This window comes from Erpetoichthys calabaricus, chromosome 2 (assembly GCF_900747795.2).
Source record: "Erpetoichthys calabaricus chromosome 2, fErpCal1.3, whole genome shotgun sequence".
NCBI classification, from domain to species: Eukaryota; Metazoa; Chordata; class Cladistia; order Polypteriformes; family Polypteridae; genus Erpetoichthys; species Erpetoichthys calabaricus.
This window is the reverse complement of record NC_041395.2, coordinates 289,167,566-289,185,796: the sequence shown is the minus strand read 5'-3', so window position 1 is coordinate 289,185,796 and position 18,231 is coordinate 289,167,566. Positions and strand designations below refer to the sequence as shown.

At 37.4% G+C, this 18,231-nt stretch overlaps 1 protein-coding gene across 3 annotated transcripts in view; it reads right to left on the bottom strand.

The window, feature by feature from the left end:
• Nucleotides 1-18,231, bottom strand: part of pprc1 (PPARG related coactivator 1) — a 77,496-nt gene that overhangs the window by 39,028 nt on the left and 20,237 nt on the right. For all 3 annotated transcript variants that reach the window (XM_051922447.1, XM_028795726.2, XM_028795727.2), the window contains exon 2: nucleotides 241-390. In XM_051922447.1, coding sequence (XP_051778407.1) covers nucleotides 241-390 — 150 coding nt within the window. The remainder of the gene's footprint in view (nucleotides 1-240; nucleotides 391-18,231) is intronic.

Below are 18,231 nucleotides of genomic sequence, written 5' to 3'. Positions count from 1 at the left end.
ATAGGTACTATTAAAGATGATAAGCAACTTTTTAGAAAAAGATGGGGAGAAAATGGCCCTTTCCACATAAAACAGATGAATGAAAGGGCAAAGGTGCACTTAAAAATAAGTCCTATTTACAACTAGAAACATGCTTACAACTCAATCACCAAAATAAGTAAAAAACATTAACCATTACAGCAAAGTAATGTAAAGTAAGGGCAGTTATCAAATTAAACCAATCCCACCCCAAACACTTACGTCTTCTAAAGTTGAGTCTTCCAAGATAGAGAGGATGGATGGCTCCAAGCAGCCATGAAATGAGTCAAGGATTTCACTTGTCAGGTCAGCCTCACCCAGTGTGTTTAAGCCAAGGCCATTACTACACAAAGAATCATCCAACATTATGTCCTACAGAGAAACACAACGTATAACATTGTAATGAATAAAGATATAACCCTCTTAAGAAAACTAACACAGAAGCTTAAAAAATGAGAAGCACCACTCAAAAGCTTCAATAAAAATATACTTTGCTATTTCTGACAACAGCATGATAGTTCCAATACTGCTCAAGCAAGTTTTGAAAACTACCAATATAAAAGTGGGCAATAAAGCACCTGACTTCATATAATGAATTTAATTCTATTTGCAATATGAATTTAGGTGGGGAAAAAATCCCACACCCTCTACTTTTACACATAAAACAAGTTCTATCACATAACAGCAAATCTGTGCATGTAAAATAAATAGGAAATGTGACTCTGTCTATTCCTCTCTTAAAAGTAATGTCTTTATTAACTTGTACATGAACGGTGTTTGATAAGCATGTCTACTCCTGTAAGAATATCAGGCAGAGCAATATGTGGCTAAACCCAATTGGAAACTTGACATTGGCGCTGGCCCCTCTAAACTCTGCATTGAATTAAATGGGTATGACAACAAATAGAGAATGTTTAAAGCTGTTGATCTAAAACAGGGAAGGGAGAACCAGAAAAGCGGCATCTTGCTTTTTGTTTGCTCTGAGGCCGCATGAGTGAGAAGGAAGCTTCATTTTCATCAGCTCAAGCCAGAGAGGTGAATATCTGCTCTGAAATTCATTTGAGTAGCTAAGTGTTAAAGCTTTCTGACAAACATGTGCACAATCAATAGCTAATGCATTGGTTATTAGTTTAAATGCAAGATTATATAAAAGCATATATGAATACATTATGCTGGCATCTACCAAAACGGGCAGCATTTTAAAATATCTCATGACATGAATTTTTGCTTATACTGGCTAACACAGTATGCAAGTTATGGTAGTTTACTTGCCAGAAAAACACCTCCTTGAACAGCCTCTTGTTGCCACAGTAAAGTTTTACATGGTGTATAAACAATTCAAAAAGAAGTTTTACAACTCGGGTTCTTTATATAATTACATAAAACTTGCGTTTCCCTTAATAGTACATCATAGTGTTTCACTGCTTTCATTACTTTTTAGTTTGTGTGCTAATGGACACCATTGCCTTCAAAAACCCTGCACAAATGTTTAGTATCTTAACATTTAATTTCAATTAAATTTTCAGTAAGCCCACTGATCTGAAACGTATTTGCCACAATCGCGTTGGATATAGTTTCACTATACTGGTTTGTAGCTTCATGAACTGAACTACATTGAGGCCTACCTGGTAGATAGAGTATTAAGAGATAAATTTGGTGTTTTTGAAGTTGGAAGTTATTTTTTTACAGGTTTTTTTATATTTTATAAATACCTGGTCTATTCTTGCAGCTTACAATGCCACAAATGGATAGGTGAATGAAAAAAAGCTTTAAAATTTACTGAATACATTAATTCTTCAAGATAAAAATGTTACTAGAGTATTTATTCCTATGTTATTGCAAAACAGCATATCAGTGTCGTTTTTGAGAAGGAACAAAAAGGACAAAGCAAAACACTGTTGTGACATTCATCGATTTTCAAAGGAGAACGTAGAACTGTTCTGGGACATGGCAAGGATTTGCCTTTCAATTCATCACCAACCTCTGATCTTGACACTGAATGTTGATGTCCTGAAGGGCTTAGCTGTCTGTGCTGTAGACAACTAAACAATTATATTTTTTACCATGCTGAAGCTTATTTCATTATAGCTGGTTCCACCATATGGTGACAAGCACTCCGCCTCACTCTGCTTACCCAGGGCCAGAGGAAACACGTATGTCACTCTTCACCCTGGCTCCTCATCTTCATTTTCCTACCAAACATGCAAACTGTTACAGTAATCTGTCATACAAGGTACAGTAATCCCTCGCTATATCGCGCTTCGCCTTTCGCGGCTTCACTCCATCGCAGATTTTATATGTAAGCATATTTAAATATATATCGCGGATTTTTTGCTGGTTCGCGGATTTCTGCAGACAATGGGTCTTTTAATTTCTGGTACATGCTTCCTCAGTTGGTTTGCCCAGTTGATTTCATACAAGGGACGCTATTGGCAGATGGCTGAGAGGCTACCCAGCTTACTATTCTCTCTCTCTTGCGCTGACTTTCTCTGATCCTGACGTAGGGGGATTGAGCAGGGGGGCTGTTTGCACACCTAGACGATATGGACGCTCGTCTAAAAATGCTGAAAGATTATCTTCACGTTGCTATCTTTTGTGCAGCTGCTTCCTGAAATGACATGCTGCACGGTGCTTCGCATACTTAAAAGCTCGAAGGGCACGTATTGATTTTTGATTGAAAAACAAACTCTGTCTCTCTCTCTCTCCCTGCTCCTGACGGAGGGGGTGTGAGCTGCCGCCTTCAACAGCTTTGTGCCGCGGTGCTTCGCATACTTAAAAGCCAAACAGCCCTATTGATTTGTTTGCTTTCCTCTGTCTTTCTGACAGACTGCTCCTGACGGGCACTCCTTTGAAGAGGATGATATGTTTGCATTCTTTTAATTGTGAGACGGAACTGTCATCTCTGTCTTGCCATGGAGCACAGTTTAAACTTTTGAAAAAGAGACAAATGTTTGTTTGCAGTGTTTGAATAACGTTCCTGTCTCTCTACAACCTCCTGTGTTTCTGCGCAAATCTGTGACCCAAGCATGACAATATAAAAATAACCATATAAACATATGGTTTCTACTTCGCGGATTTTCTTATTTCGCGGGTGGCTCTGGAACGCAACCCCCGCGATGGAGGAGGGATTACTGTACACCTATTAGAGCCACTAAACAATAGTGACAGTTTACAGGCTCAAAAAGTACGATGTCTGCAGTCTACACCCTTGCCTCCCAGCCCGCAGTACTGTTTTGTGAAGCTCTTTTTATGATGGCTTCTGCAAATAGGGTAGAGCTGTCATTTCTGCTTGGACCACCATGGTTTTGCATTTTCTCCCCATAAATTTATGGTGTGTTATTTGTACAAAGCACAATGAAACTCTTCCAGTGTGAATCTTGCTCTTTTGGTTATGTAAAACAAAATAGAATGTAAAGTGCAAAAAGCAAGTGCCGTTTAGGAAAAAATATGACACAAGCGTTCAGTCTGTTTTATTCTGCCAAGGCTTGCAATAACTGTTGAAAAATTAGAATTGCAGAGGCAAAGGTGGGACTGTAGGGGCTTACTGAGGGAAAAGCTGAGCAAACATGTGAAAAGCAAATGTATTCTTACCTCAAGAAAGAAGTTCCAAGAATCCATGACAAAATAATTATTTCTAGTTTTCTTTCACTATTACAAGGAGGCCTCATAAATACAAAAGGTACATTTTCTTACATTTAAATCTTTGCTGTTTCAAAGAGAATGCATTTTGAAGGTTTTAAGGCTTTTTTCATTCACCTATGGACCTGTGTAATCTGTTAGTTGCATGAACAGACAAAGTATTTTTAAAACTTTAAAAAATGTATTACTTCAGAAGACAAAGACAAATTTGATGTAGCAAACATATACCATGATTGTGAAGAAATAAGTGCAACTTCAAAGCTACCAAACTTATACTTTAAAACAGTAGCATAAAAATTGTATTTTGAAATGAACAAAGAATATGGAAAAACTAATTTTAAATAACTAAAAACTAGCCATGGGGTAGTGGTGGTAGAGGTACAGACAGAGATTCCCCCAGACATTTGTGTTAATAGGCCAACACAGATAAAAAATTACTGGACAAGTTAAATTCTCATAAAGTTTTACAGAGAACCTCTGACAGAAAACAAGGCCTATAAATATACAAAATAACTAGATAAGAATACATCAAAACACTCAGAATTCTCTTGAATGTACTTCACTTTAATTTTCCTTAAGTAGTTATCAATAGCAAAAAAGTGTATGCTCAAAACTTAAAAAGCATACAGCTGGATAAAAGACATGAGGATTATATGACAAATAACCAGAGACTTTTTCATGGATTTTTCAATATTTTTTTTCCCCATTTGTTCAGCTTTGCTAGTAATCTTCTCAAACTAAATACAGATAAAACATAAATCTTAGTTACTGGCAAAAATGGACATACTGAGGGTATTATAAATAAACAATCCATTGGGCTTAAAAGTCAAGATGGAGGTAAAGAATTTCGGGGTAATTATTGACTTTGGTCTAAATTTTAAATCACATATTAATTAGATTACTAGGATGGATATTTTTTTTCACTTAAGGAATATCCCTTATAACTTTGCTAGATGTGGAAAAATTTGTTTTTAGTCTACTTGATTAGTGTAACACACTCCTACCCAAGAAAGACATCAATCAGTTATAACTATTGCACAATGCAGCTGCCAGAATGTTAACTAGGAAAAGAAAATCTGAGCACATCTATCCAGTGTTGATGACATTACACTGGTTACCCGTGGTATTCAGAACTGACTTTAAAATATTACTAATGGTTTACAAAGATTTAAATAATCTCTCTCCATCTCATATTTTGGAATGCCTGTTACCTTATACTCCAAATCGTAACCATATATCTTCAAATGAGTGTTTGCTAATATATTTCAAACAGCTAAACTTAAAAGTGGTGAGGCAGACTTCTGCTGTTATGCACTTAAAATCTGAAATTCGCCAGGCTAATATAATGGAGCACTAAAAAAAAAAAAAAAAAAAAAAAAAAAAGCTCTCTCATACCTACATTTTAGTCTATCCCTGTTAAACTAAATGTGCAGTGAATTATCATTATCATTCTTTCCTATTCTTTAATTGAATTTTCTGTGGTGGTGATGATATGCGCCACCACCATCTGATCAAGGCACCATGCAGTTCCCACATTGATAGATTTGAAGGTAGTACTTGAGATGTCCATATGATCATCGTCTTCAAATTATTTCACGCAAAACCTAAAAACCGTGACTGATTTAGATCAATTTTGTTAGGCACAATGCCCAGTGGGGGCTGGGCAGTCTCTTGGAACCCCTGCAGATATTTTTTCCTCCAGCCCATCTGGAGTTTTTTTTTTTGTCTGTCCTCTTGACCATTTGACCTTACTTTATTCTTTGTTACTTAGTAAACTTTTCTTTCTTCATCTTGTAAAGCACTTTGAGCTACACCATTTGTATGAAAATGTGCTATATAAATAAATGTTGTTGCTCCCAATAATCTAAATCAAAGCCCATTATAAAAACAAACTTCTCCATTCTTCATGAAAACATGAATTTAAAAAACGTTCCACACAATCACTATAAACAATACAAAGTAAATAAAAAAATATTTTTTGGGTGGAGTATACCTTACATTTTACATTAAAACATTTCAAGTGAAACATAATACATTAAATCTTTCTCTGAATTTATATTTGAACATCTTGAACGGCTTGAACATCTTGTTGGGCTCAAAGGGGCTGCTCTTAACTGGTTCAAGTCATATTTAACTGGTAAGACACTTTTCAGTGACTTAACTCCTCTTCTTCATCTACTGTTCCTCTTAAATATGGTGTTCCTCAGGGATCCATTTTGGGTCCTATTTTATTCTCTATATACCTTCACCCTATTGGATCTATTTTTAGGAAATTTAACATTGCTTTTCACTGCTATGCTGATGATACACAGGTTTATATTACTGTCTGCAACAAATCAACTCCACAACTGTCTGTCTGAACTAAGATCCTGGATGGCTAATAATTTTCTTGACCTAAATCAAAATAAAACAAAGGTGCTTATAGTGGATCCATCAGCTAAAGCCCAAATTGGTCTTGGACTTCTCGGCTCTGTCTTTTCCAAACCTCAAGTCCGCAATCTTGGTGTTAAAAGAGAGGTTACTGTCAAAGTTAAGAAACAAGTAAATTCTGTAGTCAAGAGTTGCTTTTTCCAACTTCGTCTATTAGGTAAGATAAAGCCATTTTTATCTTCTAGGGATCTTGAGATAGCTATTCATGCGTTTATTTTTTCTCGCCTCGATTACTACAACTCGCTGTATTCTGGGATTAACAAATCTTATACGCAGGTTACAGCTGGTTCAAAATGCTGCCGCTCGCTTTCTGTTTGGGGCATGAAAGTATGAATCTATTTCTCCTATTTTAGCTTCTTTACACTGGCTGCCTGTCAGTTTTCTAATTGATTTTAAAATCTTGCTGCTAGCTTTTAAATCTTTACATGGGCTTGCTCCTGCCTATTTATCTGAACTGTGTGTTTTACACCAGCCATCCAGAGTGCTTAGCTCTTCTGGTCAGCCGTCTCTGGTTGTCCCTCGTACCAAGTGTATAACCAAGGGGGACAGGGCTTTTGCAGCTGCTGCTCCTCGCCTGTGGAACTCTTTACCTCATCACATAAAGGATTTGTTTTGAACAGTTCAAATGTAGACAAGATTAAAGACTCATTTCTATCCACTTACATTCCATGACCTTCAGTAATACTGATGGTTTCCTCTCTGTGATTATATAACATTACTTCTATTTATTATGTATTTTATTTTATGTTCATATATTTTATTTCTATTTATGTTTTGTGTTAATTATTTTGTTTTTCTTTTATTCTATTATTGTAAAGCACTTTGGCCACAGCATTACTATGTTGTTTTAAATGTGCTATATAAATAAATTGACATTTGTTTCTAGAAAAAGTAACATTTGAACACACCTGAAATACTGTCACCTTTGCTGCACATGTATCAATATTATAGGGCTAAAGATATCCATATTGGACAGGCACTACTCTTAAGGGGGCATTACTAAAGCACTGGATCTCAAACATTCCACAAAGAGTACCACCTCAAAAATATTTGGCTCTTAAAGTACCACCATTATGCCCAGCATTTACATACTGTAATGTATGCCTATTTAACTACATACATAGATTACACAGGAGGCAATTTTATTCCTAATAGGAGTATTATTTATTATTGACTGTCATCCACAACTGTACTTGAATGAAACACCCATCAAGCGACAATGGTAACAACTACACTGCACTGAAACACTCAGTAAGATTAACAACAACTTTACTGCATTAAACATTCACAGCAAAGGGGGATATCAACTGTACTGCAATGAGAATTTGGTGGTTATTGACAACTAAGCCTATCTACATGCCTAATGAGAAGGGTGCACATGGCTCTGTTAAAAAAGTCCTGTGATGTCTGGCTCAGTTGAGGTCAGCTTCAGCCTTAGCCTTAGATTTGGTTCAGCATCCATGGTGCTTCTGTATTTAGTTTTTACAAATCGAGTGAAGAGCCTTTCTCACACAGATACAGTGGGGCAAAAAAGTATTTAGTCAGCCACCAATTGTGCAAGTTCTCCCACTTAAAAAGATGAGAGAGGCCTGTAATTTTCATCATAGGTATACCTCAACTATGAGAGACAAAATGAGAAAAAAAATCCAGAAAATCACATTGTCTGATTTTTGAAGAATTTATTTGCAAATTATGGTGGAAAAAAAGTATTTGGTCAATAACAAAAGTTCATCTCAATACTTTGTTATATACCCTTTGTTGGCAATGACAGAGGTCAAACGTTTTCTGTAAGTCTTCACAAGGTTTTCACACACTGTTGCTGGTATTTTGGCCCATTCCTCCATGCAGATCTCCTCTAGAGCAGTGATGTTTTGGGGGCTGTCGCTGGGCAACACGGACTTTCAACTCCCTCCAAAGATTTTCTATGGGGTTGAGATCTGGAGACTGGCTAGGCCACTCCAGGACCTTGAAATGCTTCTTACGAAGCCACTCCTTCGTTACCCGGGTGGTGTGTTTGGGATCATTGTCATGCTGAAAGACCCAGCCACGTTTTATCTTCAATGCCCTTGTTGATGGAAGGAGGTTTTCACTCAAAATCTGACGATACATGGCTCCATTCATTCTTTCCTTTACACGGATCAGTCATCCTGGTCCCTTTGCAGAAAAACAGCCCCAAAGCATGATGTTTCCACCCCCATGCTTTACAGTAGGTATGGTGTTCTTTGGATGCAACTCAGCATTCTTTTTCCTCCAAACACGAAGAGTAGAGTTTTTACCAAAAAGTTCTATTTTGGTTTCATCTGACCATATGACATTCTCCCAATCTTTTGGATCATCCAAATGCTCTCTAGCAAACTTCAGACGGGCCTGCACATGTACTGGCTTAAGCAGGGGGACACGTCTGGCACTGCAGGATTTGAGTCCCAGGCGGCGTAGTGTGTTACTGATGGTAGCCTTTGTTACTTTGGTCCCAGCTCTCTGCCGGTCATTCACTAGGTCCCCCCATGTGGTTCTGGGATTTTTGCTCACCGTTCTTGTGATCATTTTGACCCCCCGGTGGTGAGATCTTGCGTGGAGCCCTGGATCGAGGGAGATTATCAGTGGTCTTGTATGTCTTCCATTTTCTAATAATTGCTCCCACAGTTGATTTCTTCATACCAAGCTGCTTACGTATTGCAGATTCAGTCTTCCCAGCCTGGTGCAGGTCTACAATTTTGTTTCTGGTGTCCTTTGACAGCTCTTTGGTCTTGGCCATAGTGGAGTTTGGAGTGTGACTGAGGTTGTGGACAGGTGTCTTTTATATTGATAACGAGTTCAAACAGGTGCCATTAATACAGGTAACAAGTGGAGGACAGAGGAGCCTCTTACAGAAGAAGTTACAGGTCTGTGAGAGCCAGAAATCTTGCTTGTTTGTAGGTGACCAAATACTTACTTTCCATCATTATTTGCAAATAAATTCTTTAAAAATCAGACAATGTGATTTTCTAGATTTTTTTTTTCATTTTGTCTCTCATAGTTGAGGTATACCTATGATGAAAATTACAGGCCTCTCTCATCTTTTTAAGTGGGAGAACTTGCACAATTGGTGGCTGACTGTATGTGGTCGCAAATAGAAGCAGAAAGCAAATGGCCTTGTCTGAAAGTGCAGGGTATTTGGTGAATCACTGTATCCAAAAATCCAATGCCTGACTTCTGAAAGCAGACTTCAAACTCTCCTGTTTACTTACTGTGAAGTCCTCGGGCATAGCAGATGCTTCAAAGCTAAATGGGTTTTTCATCCAGTTATTCGTTTCTGTGATCACTGGGAAATATTCACTGAACTGTTGTCTGAGAGAGAAAGTGTGCAATGATGATATGCCTGACTCCATCAGCGAGGGTCAGAAAGCTGAAACATCCCGTTATGATCTTGGTTTCAAATAACTGCATATATTTTTCAGCATTGCATTTATTTTGTCCTGCATACCAAAAACACTGATGGAGAGTCAGTGTAGTCCCAAACTGAGCTCGCTTAAAAGAGCAAAAATGTCTGACAAATATGCCAGCTGATTGAGCAACACACATCATCATCATCAAAAACTTCTGATAAGGAGAAGCCTTTATCCTGTGAGAACATTTGGACCTCTCTGTGCAATTTGAAAAGCCTCTAAAGTAGCTTAACTTCCGTATGGAGCAGAAGATGAACATATTAACTGCCCATCTCATTACAGAGCACACGAAATAGGTGGGAATGCATCAGTCTGGCCATTATGAAATTCACAATTCCCACAGCCGAGTCTAGTACAGACCTAAGTTCTTTGGGCATTTTCTTCACTGCGAGGGCCTTGCGATGGATGCTGCAGTGAGTCCATTGTATCTCCGGTGCCAACTTGCAAATTCAGCCTACTATTCCTCTGTGGCAACCTGTCATAGACCTATAGACCATGAAGACATTTTTTCCTCAAACGAGTCTATTCTCTTGAACAAATGTGTTCAGGAACTTGATTTGTTCATGTGTAGTTCTGCTCTGAAGTGACTGACAGAACAGCAAGTCCTCGAGCTGTGCTTTGAAATTCACATCAAATGTAAACAAGTAAATTGGCCATATCTACAACAGCTGTAGTCTCATGAAGCTGTATGGAAAAATAGTGACCACTTTTAATGCGCTCAATCAGCGTGTTTTTAACATCATCTGCCATAGCTCCGCGACACTGTAATTGGAAAGTGGCACCAAGTTCACATGTTTGGCAGCCTTCTCCCCATACAGGATGCATGTCACCTCTTTGACTAAGGCCGACAGCATTGTTTGCCAATTGTGGCTTACCGGCTTGCACTGATGATGATACTGGCACGATATGAAGCTTCTTGTGCTTGGGCTATGGGTGAAGCACTAAACCAAACTGTTGACTTGCACTGCTTTAGATCCTCATGTTTTCTCAGGAAAAAAAAAAAAAGAAAAAAAAAATCAACTGGGTTGTCTTTCAGCATTGTGTGCTTTGTTGCAAGATGCTGTTTGAGATGTTCTTAGTAATAAATGTATGAAACCATCATATCACTGCACACTGCTCCTGGCTCATCTTCTGTCCCACTCCAAAAGAATTCAAACTTGATGCAACTTGAGTCATATTTCCTTATTGTTTTGCGTTGTTTGCTAGCTGGTGCAGTGGAAGCTTCTCTGGCACTGCTAATGTCGCCACTAACACTTGTCCTAGGTTCACTGTCATCAACTTCAATTTCTGCTGTACTGCTTAATGTATTCACTGTACTTCTAATACTTCACATTTGGAGATTCCTCTGAATGCCAACCATTTAAGCCAATTCTCTAAACAGATAGCCTTGACAAATATAATAATAAAAAAAAAAGATTTTAAAACATCTATATAACACTAGAGGGAGCCTGCGTACATACCACAGTTTGACCTAAAGAACAGTACTTTTTATTTCCCATTTTTATTTAGGGTAGGATGTTTATTTCTATAGCCTTAGATGTCCAATAATTTATAGTTGGCATTGAGTGCTACAGTAACTAGTTTGATAGTTTTTATGTTAAGCTTTTGCCTTGTGCCATCTGTTTGCAAGGACTGGCTAGAGCTTCCCCAAAACCCTGTCCTGGATAAGCAGGTTGAGAAGATGGATGGATGGATGAATGAATAGACTGTATGTATAAAAGGGGCCATCAATGCGAAACGTTTGCCTATATATTAGTGCATAGTCAGTGGGAGGTTCTATTATAACCCCCACAAGCTAAATTATAAATGGAACATTCTAATCAACTCTTGACCCTCTGACTAAAGACTACTGTAGTTCCAGTTTATGACCAGTCTTGCAGTGGGTAAAACATTAAGGGCAGAACAGTTTAAACCATACATAAAAAAATATTCACTAAACTCTTTAAAAAGAACTTTTCGGACTGAGCAGGTTCTTTGGTATGCGTTTGACTCATGCTGCATCCTGCCTTACCAGCTCAGTAGCTGGTCGACTTCAGGAATCTAGAAAAGATGCAGCTACATCTTAGGTAGTAATCTTCAAAGTCTTGTTTCCTGCTGATAGCAGCTGCAGCGGTTTTCCATGTAAGTATGCCAGCAACTAAAAGCATGCCTTTTTTCTCTCCTGTATTAGGCAAAACAAGATTTTTTTTAAAGGAAGGAGGAGCTACTCTCACTGTGCATTCCCTTGCTTAAATTTTTAACAGAACTCATGTAATACAGAACTCATGTAATGCAATCGATACTTGGTTATAAAAAATATTTTTCCCCCATTCTGTATAATGATTTGTTAGATTTATCACTCATTTTGAATTAAGTCTCAAATCAAACAATATGGCATATTGTTACACTCCTAGTTTCTTGCCAATCAATCATGTGGCGCTTCACATTTACTAAAAACCAAAACAAACAAACCACACACACTATGCACATTGGCTCTTCTCTTCTTTTGTTCCCAGATATTCTTAGCAGATCGCACGGAGTTGTATTTTTGCTATGTTGGAATTAATTTTTATAGATTCCACCCTAATATAGAACAATAGTCACTTCTGATAAACACAAAGATTAAATTCAAAGGCTCTCACAAACAAGTTTGCCATACTGAATATTCCTGAAAGCCATAATTTTGTGGCTGTCCCATATGGTATCTCAGAACCCAAATAATTAAATTTCAGATAGTTAAGAGCTCATTTGAGTAGTCATTCCATAACCCAGGAGGAATAATGTTTAACAAGGTCACACCACAGTAGATAGTGTCCTGGTAATACAAAACAGTTCAAAATAACTTTATATTAAAAGAATTACATGTACATGCAGATGCCTGCTGGGTGCCAGATTCATCCTTGGTCAGTGATCTTTACTTAAGTCCGTGTCATTGTAAGATTACAAATTATCAGTGTTTATGCAAACACAAACACATGCAGAATAATTTTTGTATCTAATTAAACATAATGAAGTTATTCAAACTGCATAGGCATATTTAGACTGGCAAAGAGGAAACAATATGAAAAAGGACCTACAGTAGTTGCCAAACATTTTGGCAGCAACACAAGTGTGCTTTGCAAACTTTGCTACTTCGGTATTTTCATACATTTTAAATTTACATGTTTCTATGTTATACTGAAGAACAATTATAAAAATTTCATAAGTTTCAGGGTTGACCTCCCCTTCTTCATAACTTCTGTAATTCGCTATGGAATCCTGACTGATGATGATCCATTCTTGCCTTTTTAGTGCTTGGAGTTGATCACAACTCACGGGGCTTTTCTGCTTGTCCATGCACATTTTGAGAATTGACCACAGGTTCTCAGTGGTATTAAGATCTGGGAAGTTTCCTGGCTACAGGTCCAAACTACCAATGCTATGATCTCTGAGGAATTTTGTTATCACTTTTTGCTTTGTGACATGGTGCTCCATCATGCTGGAAAATACAGAGATCATCACCATATTGCGCCTGCATTGATGGGAGAAGTTGCTCTTGGAGGACATTTTGATACGATTATTTATGGCAGTGTTTCTGGGGAGAATTATGAGTGGGCCCACTCCTTTAGACATGAAGCAACTCCACACATGAATTGTCTCAGGATGCTTCACTGTTGGTGCAACACAGGACTCATGGTAACACTTGCCTTTTCCTTCTCCAGACAATCGATTTTCCAGATGTACCAAACAGTCGGAATGAGGATTCATCCAAAATTAACTTTGCACCAGTCTTCCACTGTCCAATTGTTGTACTTCATGCAGAATTTCAGTCTGTCCTTGATGTTTTTCTAGGAAAGAAGTGGCTTCTTTGTTGCCCTTCTTGACACAAGGCTGTTTTCCAAAAGTCTTCGTCTCACTGTGCGTGCAGATGCACTCACACCCACCTGCTGCCAATTTCAGCAAGTTCTGTACAATTCTGTAGCTGACTCCTCAAGAGCAGATGGTCCTGGTGCTTGCTGGACACTTTTAGCTGATTGTTTTGTGTCAGGGCCAAAATAAGTGAAAATTGTTTTTTGTGATAAAGTAAACTTTTTATGCTAATAAAGCTCTTTGCACTTGATTAATACGCATCTGATCACTCTGCACAATAATGTAAAAATAATGCCACTAATACGCATCTGATCACTCTGCACAATAATATAAAAACAATGCCACCACAAAACCTGAAGCTGCAAATTTTGCAAAACAATGTTTGTGTCACTGCCAAAACCTTTGGCCACTACTGTACTAACCCTTTCTTTATACAGAAAGTATTTAATGAACCCTTCTAATTCCCGTTTGACCGATTGCTACTAACTGAGGTATATAATGTAGCAGAGAAGGTCTTCATTGGTTGCAGGGTTCCAGGCCCCAGATGATCAAAACTACTCAACTCTCAACTGAAGTTCTCTCTTCTCTGGAAGAATTACAAGAAAAAACAAATAAATAAATATATATATTTTACATTAAGCATATGTTTAGGTATATTTAATTCCTTCCATAAATTGCCAGGTTGACTGTACACATAAAGAAAGCTGGGTCAAGAATTCCTAGGAAAGCAGACTCATTTATTCATTAATGTAAATTAATTTTAACTGTGTGCTCATGGACAAAAAAAGTTTGTCAGATAAACCACACAGTGCCATAGAATCCACATTTATAATTAAATTTATAGTCATGCACTAGTAAAGCGAAACAGGGAATGTTGTAAGTCTTGTTTATGAAACTTATTTTTAAACCATATCTTAAACAATCTAGAAATAAGATTAATTTCAAAATTGAGATGGTTACCTCCATCTGACACAAAGAAGGTAGTGTAATGCATTCCAGCCATCACATGGACTCATTCACCTCTTCAGACAAAATGTTCTACCAGCTGGTAAGCAGTGGTAAAGCTGGTAGGGGAGATTGAGGACTGTATAGTGTGCACCTAATAAAAACCGAGATTAGCATAGCATTTGAAAGCCTAAAAATTCAGCTGACACATCTTTGCTTCTGCTCTTATTTGACTACCTTTTTTTCAATTTCCAACCAGTAGTATTTGTCTTAATTGTGTCTGTGACCCACTTAGGATCTTGTGGTGAAACTTTCAAGAATTAATGCTCACCTGAAGAAGTTGCTGCATCACCTTGGTCTGTGTATATAAACTAATCCCATTAAAATCCTGGGATTATTAATTTGGGAATTTACAGATTAGACAGGATGTTGGGCGGTACAGTAACGCACTGATCTCAGACCTATCTCACAACAAGAACAGGGATTGCGTCGCAGTTGATCCCTACATGGAGACTGCACATTTTTGGCTGTGTCCAAATGGCTTTCCTCCGGGTGCTCTGGTTTTCTCCCATAGTCCAGAGACATTCAGGTTAGGTGAACTGACATTTTAAAAATTAGCACTTCAATGTGTGTGTGTATTCACCCTGCCACGGACTAGCATCCCAACCAGGAATTGCCCCTTCCTTGTGCCATCTGTTTACAGGGATTGGCTGCAGCTTCCCCACAATCCTGTCCATGGATAAGCAAGTTGAAAAGATGAATGGATGAATGAATGGATTGTATGTGTCCTCAATGCAAAAGAGAAGGAGCTGACCTTATGTTTTCATCCAAATAAAATATTTTCATAATACCTGATAAACAACAAACTCTGACCCTACTTACAACTAAAAAATCAGTTATACATATGGTGGTAAACATCCATCCATCCATCCATTTTCCAACCCGCTGAATCCGAACACAGGGTCACGGGGGTCTGCTGGAGCCAATCCCAACCAACACAGGGCACAAGGCAGGAACCTATCCCGGGCAGGGTGCCAACCCACCGCAGGACACACACAAACACACCCACACACCAAGCACACACTAGGTAAACATATAGTAGTGAATATGATTAATTAAAAATGTCTGAAAGAATAAAGCAGTATTTAAACTCAGGTTGTTTTATCTGTCATATAATCTTTGGCAGCAAGGCCTACAGGCAGTTCCAATTTTTGGTCTGAAAAAGTATAGGAGATGAAACCCTGACAGAGCCAACATTTCTTCGGTTTAGTACATTAGACGGCAAAGGTCTTTTCAGACCAACCTTTTGTACTTTACCAGATCCACAAACTATCCTACTGCAGAAAATTGAACATTCTAAAACCAGAACTTGTTCTAGCAGGACCAAGTACAAGCTTGATGGGACCAGAACTTGTTCTGGCAGGATCAAGTATAAGCCAGAAATCAAACTAGGATGGGGCATCAGTCCACTACAGGGCCTACTCATTCTAAAAATAGTAGGTGTTCGAAAATGGATAATGCATTAGAAATTAACAGATTAATAGACTTTAGTTACATTTAAAAAGTTATTTTTAACCAATCTCTTGCTTAACTTATAACTATACATGTCCATTCATTGCCCAGGGAATGCATATTGACCATCAAAAAAGCATACTTTTTACAGAACGCCTGAAAAGGCATTACAAAAAAAGAAAATTGAAACTATACATTTTCAGCATTATCATTCAGCTACATATACAGTATGTCATCTATTGTCTTGTTTTTTGAGCTTGACTTTCATTCAATTAACTGAAAAGGTAAAGAAATCCAACACACATAAACCTAGTCCACCATTTCCAACAGGGCAAGCTATATTAGTGGAAATATTAATCAACTTACCATTTGCACGTCTGCAAATCAACTAGGTACACAAAACAAAAAAGGGAGGGTGAAGGTAAACTTAAAGTTTAGGTACTTCCTAATTCCATCCCCTTAATAATAGCTTAATACATATAGCTAACAGCTGGTGTTTCTTGGTACTTGGTATTTTTGAATAAAATCGTGTCACTTAAAAATCTTTTTTTTTTTTTTTCTTTAAATATTTTTTAGCCACCCTACTGCCACACAGTCCTTGGCACATTACAAAAACCCTGACTTGGGAGGGAGGGTGATTTGACAGAAATTACAGTAGCAAAAGTGTGGAATCAAACCTACAATCTTAAAGTGAAATGTAACATTCATGTTCATTTCTCATTCGAGAAAATCCTAACCATGGTGAAACCTTGCACATGTTAAGTACTGGAAATATGCATTTGTCTATTGGAGAATCGAACCTTCCATCTTTCTTAAAAAAGCCCAAAACTATATCCACCGAGCCAATATCGACAAATTACTGAAGAGCATTTCACCAAATGTGTGTATAAATTAATTGCTAAACTTGAGGGGGGGAAAAAAAAAAAAAAGTTTGCGTACAATGAACGTCCAACACGCTAACCAGTTGACCTGTGCTGCTTAACAGTCATATTAAGTCCTGTGACAAAACTTCAATATTAACCAAAATGATTTATTTATTTTTTTTTAATTATTTGTCTTTATTGGTCTTGAACCTTCAACTGTTTGAGCAAAAGTCCAACACATTAACCACCTGAGCAACACTGCTAATAACACTATAGGTATATAGGCTATAATGATGTAATTAACTTACAGATCCTGGGTCAAAACTGATGAAATATTGCATTGTCATCTGATATCAGCATGCATACAAAGTTTGACGGAAGGTGGTTCAGTTAAGGAGAGTTAAAAATTAATTGCAAAATCTGACCCTTACAAACAAGGAGAGGGCAAGTTTAACAATTGTATTAATAATAATAATAATAATAGTAAAAAAAAAAAAAAAAAAAGTATCCTGAAAACTCTGCCTCTGATGGACAGGGAATAATAGGTGCTTCAAATGTCCCTTATAAATGTGAAATGTTAATTTCTATTAGCTATCCATGTGCAAGCACACCTCTCCATTACTGAAGATAAACTTTCCTCAATGTCAAATTTTGGGTAGTAGAAATGAAAGTATTGCTTTTTAAACCAGGAATGGATCAAAGCAACTTCACATTTAAAAATAATTAGGATCTGACGAGTAGAAAGTTGTGAATGAAAACCGGTTAGCCAGTTTAACATCATGAAAAACTATGGAATGTGTTCTACTTGTTAAGTAACTTGATACCAACCATTCACACACCTGTTCTAATCAGGGACCACTTTACCATGGTCTACTTTAAAAGAATACTGTAATTAGCATGACAGTAGATAGATCCAAAGGCTATCTTGGACCCTGCAATCTCCAACCTCAATCTAGACCAGGTGTGTCCAAGCTCCTGGAGTCAATCCTCCAATTCCTTCCTGAACTTTCTCAAGTAGTGACCAGTTTCTGCTGTTAAGTTATTTTGGGTGAAGGTAAAATGTCAGTTAAGGCTCAGTCCTTTCAATTGTGTTTTTTTTCCTTAAATGGCCAAAAAAAAATTGATGTAAAGTGGGCCAGCAGATGACCAGCAAAGTTCTTAAATATAAGATACATGTTAATTTACGTATTTATTTTTTAAAATTTTATTGATTTTATTGTCATCATTCCATACAAATAGCCAATTTTTACAAAAAAAAAATTAGAGGACTGAAAAAAAAAGCAGCCCCACCCCTGAGAAAGGCAGCATGGCCAACAGAGTAAACCTTAAAGCTAGTAAAAATAAATAAATTGATGAGTTTAATAGGCAGATAAAGATAAATGGAGAAGAAAAAGAAATTGGATGAGAATCTACTTCCTCAGTGCTTTAAGAGCTTATTCTAAAATATTATTGATTAGATCCTGCCAGGTTTTGAAAACGTTTTGCACAGATCCTCTAACTGAGAATTTGATTTTTTCCAATTTCAAATTGTATACATCAGTTACCCATTGACTTAAAAGAGGAGAGTTAGG